The sequence below is a fragment of the Glycine soja genome, chromosome 17, assembly GCF_004193775.1.
Source record: "Glycine soja cultivar W05 chromosome 17, ASM419377v2, whole genome shotgun sequence".
Taxonomy (NCBI): Eukaryota; Viridiplantae; Streptophyta; class Magnoliopsida; order Fabales; family Fabaceae; genus Glycine; species Glycine soja.
This window is the reverse complement of record NC_041018.1, coordinates 30580979-30597851: the sequence shown is the minus strand read 5'-3', so window position 1 is coordinate 30597851 and position 16873 is coordinate 30580979. Positions and strand designations below refer to the sequence as shown.

At 35.5% G+C, this 16873-nt stretch overlaps 1 protein-coding gene and 1 non-coding gene across 2 annotated transcripts; one reads left to right on the top strand and one right to left on the bottom strand.

The window, feature by feature from the left end:
- Positions 1-1249: 1249 nt before the first annotated feature.
- On the top strand, positions 1250-4518 carry LOC114391631. The gene is made up of 3 exons (XM_028352614.1): positions 1250-1441; positions 3614-3778; positions 3949-4518. Exons 1-3 carry the CDS (start codon positions 1250-1252, stop codon positions 4465-4467), a joined length of 876 nt encoding a protein of 291 aa, XP_028208415.1. The 3' UTR covers positions 4468-4518.
- A 4497-nt stretch (positions 4519-9015) lies between these two features.
- LOC114394317 lies at positions 9016-9140 on the bottom strand. Its single transcript, XR_003662721.1, has one exon. It is a non-coding gene; the product is annotated as a small nucleolar RNA snoR77 (small nucleolar RNA).
- Positions 9141-16873: the final 7733 nt, after the last annotated feature.

The window sequence follows — 16873 nt, the reverse complement described above, 5'->3', positions numbered from 1 at the left end:
TTACACAGCCCTGGTAATCGATTACCAGAGGCCAAACTTGAATTACACAGCTTCAGGACATGAAAACCTGAAAAAGGCACTGTGTAATCGATTACACATACCTGGTAATCGATTACCAGTGACCCAGCTTCAGTCCTACAAAGGAGTTTGCTCCTACTAGAGGTTTGAGACAAGGGGATCCTTTAGCCCCTTTGCTCTTTAACATAGTTGGAGAAGGCATCACAGGTTTGATGAGGGAAGCAGTTCAGAAAAATCTATATAGAAGCTACATGGTTGGAAAGAAAAAAGAACCCACTAACATTCTGCAGTATGCAGATGATATTGTTTTTGTGGGTGAGGCTGCTTGGGAGAATGTTTTTGTGTTGAAGGCCTAACTTAGTGGTTTTGAATTGGTCTCAGGCCTGAAGATTAACTATGCTAAGAGCCAGTTTGGGATTATTGGAGGTGTTGTTAACTGGGCCAATGAAGAAGCCCATATCCTGAATTGTAGGCAATTGGAAACTCCTTTTTGTTACTTGGGTATCCCTATTGGGGCTAAACCTTCAAGCAAGTTGGTGTGGGACCCTTTGATAAAAAAACGTGAATCTAAACTATCCAAGTGGGCCCAGAAAAACATATCCATGGGGGGAAGATTACTCTAATAAACTTTGTTCTCAATGCTTTACCAATATATCTCTTATCCTTTTTCAAGATTCCTCAAAGGGTAGTCCATAGATTGGTAGCTTTGCAAAGGAATTTCTTGTGGGGGGGAGACCATGACCATAAGAAAATTCCTTGGGTAAAATGGGAGGTTGTTTGCCTTCCCAAGGCTAAGGGGGGTCTAGGGATTAAAGATATCTCCAAATTCAATATAGCTTTGCTGGGAAAATGGATATGGGCCTTAGCTTCTGATCAGCAACAGTTATGGGCTAGAATTATTAATTCCAAATATGGAGGCTGGTCTGATTTTCAGTCTGATCGTGCCAAAGGGGGGCTTTCCTACTGGTGGAGGGACCTTAGGAAGCTTTATCATCTGCCTGATCACAGCATCTTCCTCCAATATATGATTTGGAAGGTTGGGTGTGGGGATAAAGTCAACTTCTGGATAGATAAGTGGTTAGGGGAAGATTATACTCTTAAAACAGAAGTACAATCAACTTTTTCTGATTAATAGGCAGCAAACAAACCTCATTTCAATGATGGACAATTTCTCTCAGGATAATTGGAGGTGGGACTTGAAGTGGAGGAGGAATTCCTCTACAGATTAATGATGAATCCCTCTACTCCAGCTTCTGATGTGAGAACTTCAAGATTAATTTGGAAGCTGAAAATCCCCCCAAGGGCTGCAGTCTTCACTTGGAGGCTTCTTAAAGGCAGGCTCCCTACTAAGGATAATCTCATAAGAAGAAGTGTGCTCATCCAGGAGGATGTTTGTCCTCTTTGTGGTCAAGAGCAGGAAGAGGTGGGTCATCTCTTTTTCAACTGTAAAAGGATAATAGGCCTGTGGTGGGAATCCATGAGATGGATCTAGGTTGTGGGACCTCTCCCAGCTTCTCCAGCAAGCCATTTTGTTCAATTTTGTGTTGGGTTTGGAGCAGATATAAACCATAGTAGATGGTGTGGGTGGTGGGTTGCTCTAACTAGTACTATATGGCAGCACAGGAACCTCCTGATTTTCCAGGACAAACCTTTTGATTCCTCTAAAGTCATGGAATATGCTTTGTTTCTAGCTTGGTCTTGGCTAAAAGCTAGAGAGAAAGGTTTTAACACTAGTTTTAACCACTGGTCTTACAATATATCAGAATCCTTTGGTTAATCTGTGTGGGGTAGCCTTTCTTGTTGGGTTAGCTTGGGTTTTTCTTTTGGAGGGCAGCACCAGAGGTGCCTTGTATTTTTCTTTCATCCAGTACCCCTTGTGCTGTATTGATTATCCTAATAATATATATATTTTCTGCCTTCTAAAAAAAATTTAGCATGGGAAGCAACAAGAGGAGTTAACATCAGAATCGGTGGCATGCAAAAGAATCACAAAGGAAGAGATTCAAATCGGGGAACCGTTGAGAAGCAGGGGGAGGAGGAAAAGCAAACCCAGAAAAAACACTTAAGAATCATTGATTGCTTTTTTTAATCTTCCTTTTTTTTTATCTTTTTATGATTAATTCCTCTCCCTTTCCAGAACAAAGTAATAGAAAGAAATCATTGGGCAATCAGAATGAATATTCTTGGGTTAGGTTCTTTGGCTTGTCATCTTTTATAAGGATTGATGACATCGAAAACGCAAGCATCCAAAGAACTTTTTCTTCAGGTTCTCTCAGCTTGTCTACTCCCTGTTTTAATAGGGTTATATATATATGGTCCACGAGAAAACTTGAATACGTCAATGTTTCATTCACATGCAGGAAAAAAAAAAGTTTAGGTAAAGCTTAATTAATTAATTATAAAGCTAAGGCTTTGCTGTATGTATTGCTTTAACTATATGTGTGTTGTGATTTTGTGAATTAATATGATAATGATTACTATTATTAGGTGTTTTTCTTGATCTCCCAGTGCTCGCCTTTTACCCTCTCTTGATCTTTAATCGCTGTACTATTAGTCTATCACAATATAATTCTTGGATGTACTTTGATTGTTACTAAATATCGTTGTCTCTTAATGGTGAAAATATTGCTTCATTGTTTCTTTTTTCCTTTCTCTCAATTCTTAGCTGTAGCTAGCTTGTTTTCTCATAGGTTTCGATACACATAACGTTTCTTGCTTATTTTATGCGGGGATCATTCGTTTCAAAGAACGAGATAGAGAAATATAAAAAATTAGTAATATTAATCATCATTATTATACACTACTTTCTTTTTTCTTCATCTCACTTTTTATTATGTATTTTGTTGTACATATATGGAAAACATATCGTGAATCCATGATCATGAAGCTAAAGAGTGTGTACTGTGAATGATGCAGGGGAAAGGAAGATACAGCGACAAGCAGGAAAATTGGGGAAAAAAAGAGGATTCTTGCTAGGTGAATGAAATGGTGGAATGCTTCTGGTGTTATTTTTTTATCACAAGGTGCTGCTTAAGCTTAAAGGAATATTATACAGCTACTTTCAAACCTTCATAAGCTAAGTGTTGTAAAGATAAGAATGTTTCAAGGAGTAAATGGACTTGCAATAAAAAATAAGAGAAAGTAGGAGTAGCACCCATGAAAGAAAAAAAATGGTACAATATTAGAATTACACTTAATAAAGGTTTGGCCATGTGCAAGTAAGACTTATAGATGTCCCATTGTGAGTAGTTGTTTAGATGGAGGATAGCCCAGAAGTTAGAGGTATAAGATCACGAATAACTCAAAGTGAATTATTTAAAAGGACTTTGATCTAATTGGCCTCTCCTTAACTCTTGTTTTTTTGACATAACACTGGACATGTGTGATATATGTAGCCAACTCTGTCTAGTTGATACTTTATCTTCTCCCCCTGAAGGTTTATAATCTGTTTTCAGCCTACACCTGTTAGTATTTTAGTTTGAAATCTTCAAATTTTCTCCTTCTAACTGCACAATCCTTATTAAATTGTTAGTGTGCCATGATTAATTTAATAAAACTATCATAAATGATTTTTCATTCATGGATCTGGAAATAGGTTTTTGATAAAGACATTGGGCAAGATAAGCAATTGGGAATAGTAAAATTTCCACTTAATGACTTGGAACCAGAAACTGAAAAGGAGTTTGAATTGAGGCTGCTGTCATCACTTGATACACTGAAAGTGAAAGACAAGAAGGATCGAGGAACCATAACCATAAAGGTATAAATAAGACATGCATTGATTTGTTTGCATTTGGCTATGATTAACATCACTACATAGTTTCTGGGGCTATAGTATAGATGTAAATTGAGAGTGACCCCCCCCCCCCCCGCTTTCTTTCCCTCTACAATTTCACTGGATTAAAAGTCTTAATCTCATTGGAATTTTAGATCTTTTATCACCAATTTAACAAGGAAGAACAGTTGGTTGCACTAGAAGCAGAGAAAAATATACTAGAAGAAAGGAAGAAACTTAAAGAAGAGGGAGTTATAGGAACTACAATGGATGCACTAGATGGAGCAGCCTCGGCAGTTGGGTCCGGTGTTGGAATGGTTGGTACTGGTGTTGCTACTAGTGCTGGACTTGTGGGGACTGGAATTGGTGCGGGAGCTGGACTTGTGGGGACTGGAATTGGTGCAGGAGCTGGACTTGTGGGGATTGGAATTGGTGCTGGAGCCAGTCTTGTTGGCAGTGGCATCGGTGCCGGAGTTGGTTTTGTCAGCAGTGGTCTTGGTGCTGTTGGTAGTGGACTGAGCAGAGCAGGAAAGTTCATGGGAAGGACAATCATTGGGCAAGGTAGTTTTAGAAGGAGCGGCTCAAATACTCCTGTCAATGTGAGGGGGTGGGAAAACGATTTTAATGTTCCTTTCCATCAATGGTCCTCAGCTATGGCTATGGCTTTTAATTAGTGTGTGGTCTGTAGGGTTGGGCTTTTGGTGATTTATTGTTGGGCTGATGTAATGCTGTTTTTGTTTTCTGCTTCTGGAGATCTTATCTCCTGTGTTATCTTGTAGTACCTCTGGTACTACTTATCTTATAATATATAAATTATTTTCGCCGTTCAAAACACAAACCCACAAAGGCACAGTGCAACTGAGGTCCAGGGTCAACAACGGTACCATATGAATTAGTAAATGCTGGGTTCAACCATTTTTCTATCATGGAACGAAAATAAATGTTTCAGGGACACTGTCGTACTTACCTTTGATGGAAACTTCACTGATAGGTGAGCTCCAGGGTCACTGTAAACACAAACCCACAAAGGCGCAGTGCTGTTGAGGTCCAGGATCACTGTAAACACAAAGCCACAAAAAGCATTGAATCCCCAGGATGGTGAAATAATGAAACTCGAAGACAAACATTTAAGATGTTATTTTACCTTAAAATTTGTAGCAAAAATCAGAAAGCCAGCTTGCAACGAAAACCATTCAAACAAAGGAAGAAGCAGACGCCAATCGAAGCGAAGCAAGGTGCTGACTCACACTCTACAATGGGGGAAATGACGACACGATTTATGACCACAAAGCACAGAAAGAAACAGGTTTTCCCACGTACCTAAATGCGACAGTGACGACCACGAACTCGAATGGGAACTGCTGCGAACTCGAACTCGAACTCCAACACGTACTCAAACTCGAACACCAACTCGAACGGGAACTGGTGCGAACTCCAACTCGAACACAAACAGGAATGGTAGCTTCAGGAGGACAAATAACCTAAGTGATGAGGAAGAAATGGAGAAAGAGTTTTGGTTACTGAACGCGTGGAGGGAAAAAGGATTTTCGGGGTTTTAGTACTTATGAAAGAGACAACATCAGTTTTTTAAACAAAACCGATGTTAAGTAGTTCATGTCAACATCGGTGTTTTAAAAAACCGATGTTAACTAGTGAATGCTAACATCGGTTATTTAAAAAACCGATGTTGACATCGCCATCACATTTGTGTTAACATCGGTTTTTTACAAAACCGATGTTAACAGTTACATGTTAACATCGGTTTTATGAAAAACCGATGTTAATAAACGAATCTTAATTACAAGTATGTCACCGCGCTTTTGTTAACATCGGTTTTTCCGGAAACCAATGTTAACATGCCGATGTTAAATGTATATTTTTTAGTAGTGTTAGATTGATCATAAATAGGATTGGGGGAAGATGATCATAACTCATAAGATTCATATAAACAAATAGTATTTGTGGGAAGGGTTGAAGTCTACCCGCATTTTGAGAGTCTCACTTTTTTCTAAGAGAATTACAAATCATTTTAGATTTGCTTTAATTTTAATTTGTATGATGTAAGTTCAAAGATTCATTTTAAGATTTTGTTTTACCCACCTAGACTATCCTCCCCCCCCCCCCCCCCCCCCCATTTATTAATCAAACTAGTCAACATTAGTGATTTTTTTTCCTAGGTCACAAGTGTTTCTTAACCCACTAGGTTAGAGATGAATCTCGCTTGTGATGCGTAACTGTCGTTAGCCCAAGCGAATTTTGCACACGGTGGAAATCGAACACAGGTTCTTCCATTATATAGATCGTTCTCACTCATATAAATGTAATGAAACTTTACACTACTACACTAATCCCTTTGGATTATTCCTAGTGAAATTTCGTTGCTGCCAGTCTTAAATTCTCAAGTCACATTTGCTTTTGTGTTTTAAAAACTGGTTATGAATTTGGAATTTCCATACCCAAATTCTAACCTTATTTTTGTTTTTTTACTAATAAAATGAATAATATTTCTTAATAATATAAATATATTAAAAATATGTTTAAATAATATAAGTGATTAATAAAATTGTAAAATAAACCCAAGTAATATAAATAATTTTTTATAAATAATAAGATAAATTACCAAATAATATAAACAATAATTTTAATTGATCATATTCAAATAATATATTTAATTGGTAAACAATACGTAAAAGTATTATTTTCAATCAAAAAAGTATTTTTTTTAATACAAAGTTTCGGAAGAAAAAAAATCAAATAAAACGATAAATGAGATGTTGGAGACAACTTCACCTTCACCATGGAAACTTACCCCACCCTCGAAACTTGTTAAGATTAGAAGAAGAAACTTTTAATCAAACAAATAACTATACTTTATTGCTCTTGTGTGTGTTGTTTTAGGTTATCATTTCCCTATTTTCGTCGTCATTGAAGTTTATTTTTGGGTTCACTTGTCTTGCTTATTATTGTTATTTGTTTTTTTAGGTTATGATTTTCAATGTTTTATTTTTAAGTTATCATATGCATGGTCATTTTTTACGTATTATTTTTTCAATAATATTAGTAATTTTGATTTACATCGTTTATTGTTTAAAATTGATATATTAACTCATAATTACCTTTTTTTTGCTGAATACTAAGGATACGTTTGATCCACTAAAAAATAAGGGACTGAAACAACACAAAAAATATTTGTCTAACGTATGATTTAAAAGATGATTGAGAAACAATACAAAATAAAGAATGATGGACTCAACAAATACCCCAAAACTTGTAACTCATTAAACCGGTACAACTTTTTATTTAGTCTCTAACAAAAGTAAATATATAATATTATTCCTATTTTCTGGTTTTTCATTATCCAATACCTTTTTTCTTTTCCCATTTGTGCCTCTTTCTTTAAACCTCCATCTTCAAACGTCTTACCTTGGCTGCCGGCACGGACACCTTGGCCACTGGCGAGGGCTGCCGTATGGACTGTTATTATTTCCTTTTTGCTCAATATTTCTTTCTTTAATTTTCATTATTAATTTATTCAAATGTTTCAATCGTCATCTTCCTCTTTCTTGTTATGCTTTTTTTTTTTCTTTTGGCCAACTTCGGCGAGGATGTGTTGCGCTGCCATCGTTGTGACCCTATGGTTGCCTCGTGTTGCCAGGCCCTCCACCCGATGACATCAGGGGCCGCAACTCCTTTGTGGAGGTGTCTCTCATTTATTGCATCGTCAAGGTGTTGTTAATACACCTAGGATTTTATAGTAAAATTTACATTATTTTATTCATTACATAAGCACATCAAACAAAATACAATAGAAAACTACTTACTTTACATGGACCACCAACAACAGCGTATATTACAAAAAGTTATCTTGTGACTCAACTACTTGTCTAGTGTTATTTTGTTTATCATGTTTTCTTAGCAAATCAAATGCATCCTAAGAATTACATATTTATATTCAAATGTACAACTTTGTATTTAAATATAGTTGAAAAATATAATTATATTTAATAAACATAGTAAATAGAATTTAATGTAAAGAAATTAATTTAATTACAAATAATTGCTTATATTATTTCGTTATATGATTTATATATACTAAAAATTTAATAATTAATTATACTACAGATTAGAATTCGGTATGGGAATCCTGAATTATTTAATATATTACTATTATTTTAAGAAAAGAATAAAAAAGGTTAGAATTTGGGTATGGGAATCCCGAATTCATAACCATTTTTTAAACACAAAAGCAAATTTAAATGTGTCTTGAGATTTGGGGATTGGCAGCAACGAAATTTCACTGGAAACAGGAATGGAGGATAGTTTTGTCAATTAAATGGGAAGGAGGATAGTGTAGCCTAGGGGGTTCAAAATTGAACAAAACTGACCCTAAAATCTAAAATCGAAAATTAATCAAAAAAATAAAAAATCATAAAAAAATTGATGATCATTTGGTTTGATTTTATTATTTTTCAAATCGCGTGGTTCTTTTTGGTTTATGGTTTGATACCGGAAAATCAAACTATACCGCAAATATTCCTATAAACTATTGTTGCAATTAATGTTTTGTTGTTGAATATTTATTTTCTAAATTTTTATGGTTGAAAAATAATATTATAAATGTTGTTTTACTTGATTATTACTCAAGTAATATTATTCAATTTAAAAATAATTATTATTTTATTTTAAGTTCAATTGTTAAGGCTTTTGTTATTGAAGATTGTTGAATTAATTATTGTTCATATTTTATTCAATTAATAACACCTTTTACCACACCGCAAATACGCTAAGTATAGGAAATAAAAATATTAATAGATATAATTGAGTAAAAAAATCCTATTTTGAGTTGACTTGATAGTTTTCCTTAATACTCAGGCATTTGTTGTTATATCTACTTGTGATTTTAATTACTAATTCCTTTTAATTCTCTCAATCTTGAATTAAAGTCGACATAATTACTTAACCTAACCCAGAAACAGCTTCAAAATAATCTTTTCATATCCAAAATTTCATGCTTAATTCAACCCTTCACGGCCTCAAATCAATTGAACCGAAACTTCAAACGTTGACTATGAAAAGAAAAGGTTACACACTTACACTAGCCTCCACTAACAATAATTTTTCGTAGTGCTTCTCATATCCAAAAATAAATAGTATTAAAATGCAGTGATAAATAAATCAAAGATATTTAGTTAACGAAGATATATATATTTTTTAAAACATAAAATGTGCTTGAGCTTACTAGACCAGCTTCAGAGAAAAATCTCAGCAAATCTGAAGAGCAAAAGCATTTGATTTATGAGTAGTTTAACACCTTTCATGTCATTTAACAGTGGCTAGAAGGCTGCCTGAATAATCAATCAATAATTACATCTTTAAATTGTTCAATTTTCACAATCTTAAAAAACAGAGACCCAATTTTTTTTAAAATAAATAAAATCGTATCAACCTTTACCAAAGCGATTCACTAGATTTATTGAGCAAACGCTTGATGGAAAGGTTTAAGAAAGTTAGGTATAGAGTGCTCCATTCATCTCTAAGGCACGGAATCGTAAAGAGAAGTAACACAGAACAAAGGAGAGGTGTGGATTGGATTGAAACCTTAAAAACAGAAACATGAGAAAGAAGCACGGACGCGGCTCATCACCGGCGTGTCCCGCGTCGGACTCGCACCGGACACGCATGCGCGTACGACTCCGGTGCGACACGGTGTCCGTCGCCTCCGCCGTCACCAGACGCGGTTGAATAAGAAGACACCTCTGGTTGGACGCGGCCCACCACGTAGACACGCGCGTCGCAGCCCATTAAGAGCCTTAGGTTTTTTTTATTATTTATTTTAAAATGCTTACCAAAAAAATACCTCTTCTGCCGTTCTGTGTCTTCTCCTTCTTGTTCCCGCAAGCGCCTCCATTGCCGCATTCGTTTCCTTCCCCGGCAAGTAGGCTTTGCTTCCTATTTCTTCTCTGGTTTTTCTTTTCTTGTTGCCTCTGGTTTTTCTTTTCTTGCTACCTGATGCCTCTGGTTTTCCTTCGTTTAGTGTGGACTGTGGTGTTCCACTTTATTCTTTAAACATTTACACATTCTCTCTCTTTCTTGTTATTATCCATTGGCTGTTATCCGCTAGGTATTACATGTTTCTCCATTTTTTTTTAATTGTAAAAAGCAAGCTTCTCATTGTAAAAAGCACGTATTGGAGTTTTGAGGAGTAAAGGAGTGGCATAAGTGAAATTTCTCACGCATTGGAACATCTTTTTTCATGCACACACATACAAACATTTTTTAATAATAATAGGGGAAGTGACTTGCAAGTTCTGTAAAGTTAATTAAACCACTTTCATTTTTTTTTCCCCTTTATTTTGCATTCCAGATTTTCTTTTTTGTTTCCCTCTTTTTTTACTTTCTAGTAATGGTTTAAATATTCTTTAAAAACCAACTCCAAATTATTGTTGCCCTTGTAGCTTCTTCGTTTCAAAATCTTCCATGGAGTTAAGTAGTTGCCATCTGTATTGTGTGCCCTCCTTCTCTTTAACTTGGAAGACAACGATGATCATGAGTTACCAGTACTAGTTTTTTTTTTCATTAATGAATAACTACATCACCAACCTAGTCATAATATAGGTAGTAATTGAATTGCAAATACTGGATAAATAGTAAAGTCTGATTTCTTTGTTTGAAGATAATTGTTAGTTTAAAAAATTATTTATTTATTAAGAGAAAAATATTATTTTATTATATAAAAATCACGAGGAGGCTTCTGATCTTGTTTGCACTGACCCTTCCACGAAATGATTACACCTATGCATTGCAATGGGTAGTACTATCCTTCCCACCCTACGGTGTTGCAATTACTCAACTGCCTCGCTTTGACCTTTGTTTCTCTCTCTCTCACACACACATACCACTTTTCCCTTCTCTCTCCAAAGACTTATTCATTAGAATATGACCACTGCTACAATGTAGCAGCTACATACGCCAACGTCGTCATGATCACTGTGTAAGACCCCATGAAAATGCTTTTCTGATTTTCCTTCTTATTATTGTTTTATAGTATTCGTACGTATGAATGAATAATGTGCGAATGCGAGATCATTATTGTCCAACACAATATGACAGATTTGCCCTTGTTACAATGTTTCAAAGATGATTTTACCCTTTCCGTGGGTCCCACGCTGTTCCCGCTCTAAGTAAACTTGGGTTACCTATGTGCCAAGTAATACGCTGTCTGTGGTGCCACCTGGACGTGCATGACAAGTTGTAGAGTTACAAAACTTACATATTCTATTTTCCACCCTAAAAATTAAAATTTTGAAATGCATTTACCTTTTTTGCTGTGAAATAGTCAACTTCACTATTTAATTATTTATCCATCTTATTTCAAATTTCAAACAAACCATACATGAACTATGCAGCACGAGAAGCTTCTAAATCTTTATTATTCTTTTCAGTTAAGCTGGAGATAAATTTGTTATGTATTTGTCATGTACATGTTTTTGGAACGTATTTATTTTCACATTCCCGGTCAACATTGATTACAAATTGGTTTTTGTTGTTTGTTTTTTATTTAGAAATTGTTTACATTAATTTTTATTTTTTTAAATTGTTGTAAAGATGAGTGCTTTTAGTCCTAGTCAAGTTAAAGAACAAGATGATGATATCAAACCTTTATGAACCTATGTTACAAAGATAAAAAGTGTAGCTGGTGGTGGAAATTATGAGATAAAATGCAATATTTATGATTTTACCTTTAATGGGTCTTACACTAGAGTGAGGGCACACTTGTTGAAGATGACAGGAAAGGGAGTTAGAGTTTGTCAAAAGGTAACAGTTGCCAAACTTATAGATTTGAAGAAGATAGACAATGAGGCTACATTGAGGGTGGAGAGGTCAAAACAATGTGTCATTGCCTCCGGTTTCTACTCAACACCAAATGGATACAAACACTCTTGGTGTTGATCCAAAAAAGAGAAAGACATCATCTGTAGAAAATGCCTTTAATTTGCAAGCTAGAGAGACACTTGATCATGAAATTGCTAGGATGTTTTACTTTCGGGGCTGCCTTTTCATTTAGCAAGAAATCCTCATTATAGGAAGACATTTGTCTATGCTGCCAACAATCAGATCAGTGGTTACCAACCTCCAAGTTATAATAAATTAAGGTCAACATTACTTCAAAACGAGAGAAGACATGTGGAGAATTTGTTACATCCAATTAAAAATGCATGGAGCCAGAAGGGTGTGAGCATTGTTAGTGATGGATGGAGTGACCCGCAAAGAAGATCTCTTATTAATTTCATGGTTGTCACAGAGAGTGGACCTATGTTTTTAAAGGCCATTGATTGTTCAAATGAGATCAAAGACAAGGATTTCATTGCCAAACATATGAGGGAGGTAATTATGGAGGTTGGGCACTCAAATGTTGTGCAAATAGTGACGGATAATGCAGCCGTTTGTAAAGCAACAGGTTTAATAATTGAGGTTGAGTTTCCTTCCATTTATTGGACTCCATGTGTTGTCCATACATTAAATCTTGCTTTGAAGAAAATATGTGCAGCCAATAATACATAAAAAAATAATGTTGCTTATGAAGAATGTTCTTGGATCACCCAAATTGCGGATGATGAAATGTTTGTGAAAAACTTTGTCATGAGTCACTCTATGAGACTATCAATTTTCAATTCATTCAATTCATTGAAATTGTTATCCATTGCTCCAACAAGATTTGCCTCCACTATTGTAATGCTCAAGAGATTCAAGCAATTGAAGAAAGGACTCCAAGAGATGGTCATTAGTGACCAATGGTCTTCTTATAAGGAAGATGATGTTGCAAAGGCTAAATTTGTGAAAGATACTTTGTTGGATGATAAATGGTGGATAAGGTTGATTATATTCTTTCTTTCACTAGCCCTATCTATGATGTTCTTAGAAGAACGGATACAGAAGCTTCATCTCTCCATCTAGTATACGAGATGTGGGATTCAATGATTGAAAAGGTGAAGAATGCCATATATCAATATGAGAGAAAGGAGGAGAGTGAAGGATCAACCTTTTATGAGGTAGTGCACTCTATATTAATTGATCGTTGGACTAAGAGTAGCACTCCTCTCCATTGTTTAGCTCATTCTTTAAATCCTAGGTAATTGACTCTATACTTTTTTACTTACATTTTTTTTTAGAATTACATAAATTTTAATCATGTATATATTTATCTTTAATTGTAGATATTATAGTCATGAATGGTTAAGTGAAGATTCTAATCGAGTTCCTCCACATCAAGACATGGAACTCATTCGTGAAAGATTAAAATGATTCAAGAGGTTCTTTCTTGATGTGGATGTAAGGAGGAAAGTGAATATTGAGTTTGTCAACTTCTCGGATGGAAGAGAAGGTTTCGATGATCTTGATTCTTTAAATGATAGAGATCAAATGGATCCAAAAGCTTGGTGACTAGTTCATGGCATTAATGCTCCAATACTTCAAAAGATTGCCCTTAAGCTACTTGCGCAACCTTGTTCATCTTCTTGTTGTGAAAGAAATTGGAGTACATATTCATTTATCCATTCTTTAAAGAGAAACAAGATGGCACCACATAGAGCTGAAGATTTAGTATTTGTTCATAGCAACCTACGACTTCTCTCAAGGAATACTCCACAATATCATCAAGAGAAAACTAAAATGTGGGATGTAGCTGGAGATGATTTTGGGTCACTTGATGATTGTGGTATTCTTGAAATTGCTAGTTTGTCTTTAGATGAACTAGAGTTAGAGGGTGTCTTTTTCAATGATGATTGCTAGTTTGTGGAATTCTTGAAGACTTGAAGTAGCTAATTCATCATCTTGCTTTATAATTTTTTTTTTGTAAAAAAACAAAGCATACAAATTGTATAATGAGGTCTCTTAGTATTTTTTGTGACTCATTATCATAGGAAAAGTTCTTTTGAGATGATGATGAATATATAAATCTTGATTTTCAATTTAGATCTTTACATATCGCTCATATTCAATTTTATGTAATTTTATTTTATTTAATTATATATATATATATAGCCATGTCCGTGTCCTACATTTTCAACATTTCAGGTGTCCACATGTCCATGTCCGTGTCGTATCCGGTGTCTGTGTCCGTGTCGGTGCTTCATAGCATGAGACAGACACATCACAAAGGTAGGAAGCAGTAAACTTGAAACTGCAGTATGCAGCAAACCCTAAACACCAGCACGAGGTTATATGAAGGCCTAAGCAACAAGGTAGGGTTAGTTGGTGGGTGTTGCTAGCTGCACCCAGCACTATTGCTGGTGCACCCAGCATATTACATAAATGGACAAAAATGTCCCTGACTTAAATTTTAAAAAAAATAAGGCCCACTCATCCGTATGACTCATATGGATGAACTGAATGCAATCCTATCCCGCAAGGGAATTGGGTAGAAGACTCTAAGTAGATTGGGCTAGAGATCCAAGGGAAGGCCCTAGGGTTCTCATGAGCCTTAGGGTAGATTTCGAGCCCATAGGCTAAGTATGAGACCGCTTATCTTTGTAAATATTAGAATAGGTTTTTCCTTCGTTTGGGCCTTGTATTTTGGCCATTCTAGTAGTATAGGGTTTTAGCCTTGTATTTCGAGGCATTTTGAGTAGTCTTTGTAGTAGGGATTTTTTTTTTTTGTATTTTCATGTATTTTTTCATGGGGGTGAGCTTAGCTATTATAGGGGGTGTGTAGCTAAGCTCTAGCTTCTCATCTCAAGGAGGTGAGCTTAGCTATTAGAGAGGTATGTGTAGCTAAGCTCTAGCTTCTTTAGGAATCTTCTTAAGGAAGCTTCTCAAGGAGGTGAGCTTAGTTATGAGAGGGGTGTGTGTAGCTAAGCTCTAGCTTCTCAAGGAAGTTTTCTCAAAGAAGCTTCTCAAGGAAGTTTTCTCAAGAAAGCTTCTCAAGGAAGCTACCTAGTCTATAAATAGAAGCATGTGTAACACTTGTTGTAACTTTGATGAATGAGAGTCTTGTGAGACACAACTCAAAGTTCAACTTCTCTCCCTTTTTCTTCCTTCAATTTCGTGCTCCCCCCTCTCTCTTTCTCTCCCTCTTTCTTTTTCTCCATTGAAGCATCCTCTCCAAGCTTCTTATCCAAGGCTCATCTTGGTGGTGAAGCTCCTTCTTCCATGGCTTATTCCTTAGTGGATGGTGCCTCCTCTCACCTCTTCTCCTTTGTCTTCCGCTGCATCTCCATGGTGGAAAATCACCATTGAAGGACCTCATTGAAGCTAAAAGATCCAGCCTCCATAGAAGCTCCACAAGCAAGCTTCCATCAAGTGGTAATCAGAGCACAAGAGCTTCAAGTAGGTGCTCCTTAAACCTCCATTAATTTTTTTGCTTTACCTTCTCTTCCATTGTTGTTTCTTCATTTTTCTCCATGTATCTCCTCTCATGTCTTGTGCTAAATTTTGTTAACATGATTCTTTAGAGTTTCCACCGATTAAACTTGCTATAGAAGCTAGATTTGATTTTCTATGGTTCAAATTTCTTGTTCTTGTTCTTGAACCATGAATTGTGTTGAGTTTAGGTTCCTTTGAGTTTTGTCTTGTTATTTTTTGTGGCTGAAACCTAAACCATAAAATTCTTACAAAAATATTAAAGTAGAAGAAAAACTCAAAAATCTAGAGTGACTTGTTCACCTATTGTAGTTTTGTCATAGAAGTCATGTCTAGTCATGAAACTTGTCACATAAGATTTCTTATGTTGTGCTGAATTTTATTTTCTTGTTTCTTTGTCTAACTCATTTGTTCATGAGTGTATGAAATTCTTTTAGCCTATTATTTGATTTGAGTCAAATCTTTCATGTTAATTAGTCCTTAACATATTCATGCAAAATTCTTAGAGAGTCTTTGATTGTGAACCTTTTCTTGAACTTCTAGGTTTCCTTATGATTGTGTCTATTGTGAATTTGAGTTTTGGTGATTGGATTGTTGGCTGAAATGTTGATCCTAAGTGAATATTGAACTCCTAAAACTGTGGTAAACAATCCTAGTGAGTTCAACATACATAGGAAGGTTGAAAGTAAGCCCAAGGCAATCTATATACCATGCTCACAAAAAAAAAAAAATCTCTGGTGCTGGCAGCTTGGACATACAAACTTGTAAAAATTATTGAGAATTGGTTACTTCGAATTTTGAGCTGAGATTTTTACTGAATTTTCTAGACATCTGGAAAAAAGTTAGAAAAAAGAAACAAGTGATTTGGATAAAAGGAAAAAATACGAAAAATCACACAAGTTGGCAGGAAAAACAGTATCCAAAAAAAAGAGGTGAAAGAGAAGTGTGATTGTTGTTTTGGCTCAAAATTTATTCTATAATTGGAAATTTCAATTGAAAATTAGTGTGAAGACAAGTGCCAAAGCTAGAGGTTTGTTGAGTTTTTTTTATTTTTTTTTACTCCACTCTAGAGCCATTCTAAGTTTCTCTTTGAGTCCTAGCTTGCTTCTATGTCCTTTTCATTGCTTTAATTGTTGAGTAATCCCTGAAAAATTGTCTTGTTAAAACTCCATTGGTATAGCTTTCATTTCATTTTTTTTGGTCTTTGGTTATTGCTTGTCTCTTTGTTTCCTTGTTTGTGGTTTGCCTTATAGGGAATTGTAAGGAGGATTGGTGTCATCCCTTGAAGAATTTGAGTCAAGAAGAAAGGGGCCAACCACCTTAAGAGCTATTGGACTAAGAAGCACTCCAAATTGAGTGAATCACCAAAGAGAGAACAACCACCAAAATTGAGGATCGTTTTGTAATTTTGTAATTTGCAATTTACTTACCTTCATTGCTTTCAAGTTTTGTAACAAAAAGGTCTTTCATTGGAAGTGTGTTGGGAGCCTCCAATAGGTTACCAAACTTCCATTTGTGTGTAATAATTTTAGGCAATTTTTCCTTAGGATAGTGAGTGTTTTGTTGGGAACCTTGAATGTGGTCATCCAAACACTCTTAGGATTCACCTAGTTTATTTTTCTTGCTTACTTTCATAGCTTATTTCCTTTACCTTCGCTTGTCAAACCGCCTAGATAGCTTGCATTTTACCAATTAGTTTTTACCTTTTCTTTCACACCTCTT

Bases quoted from the DNA above. Each gene is read 5' to 3' on its own strand.
- LOC114391631 (XM_028352614.1), top strand. From the start codon at position 1,250: ATGAATCCCTCTACTCCAGCTTCTGATGTGAGAACTTCAAGATTAATT. The intron at 1,442-3,613 runs GTGGGTCATCTC...ATCTGGAAATAG, and splicing joins GTGGTCAAGAGCAGGAAGAG to GTTTTTGATAAAGACATTGG. The intron at 3,779-3,948 runs GTATAAATAAGA...TTGGAATTTTAG, and splicing joins GAGGAACCATAACCATAAAG to ATCTTTTATCACCAATTTAA.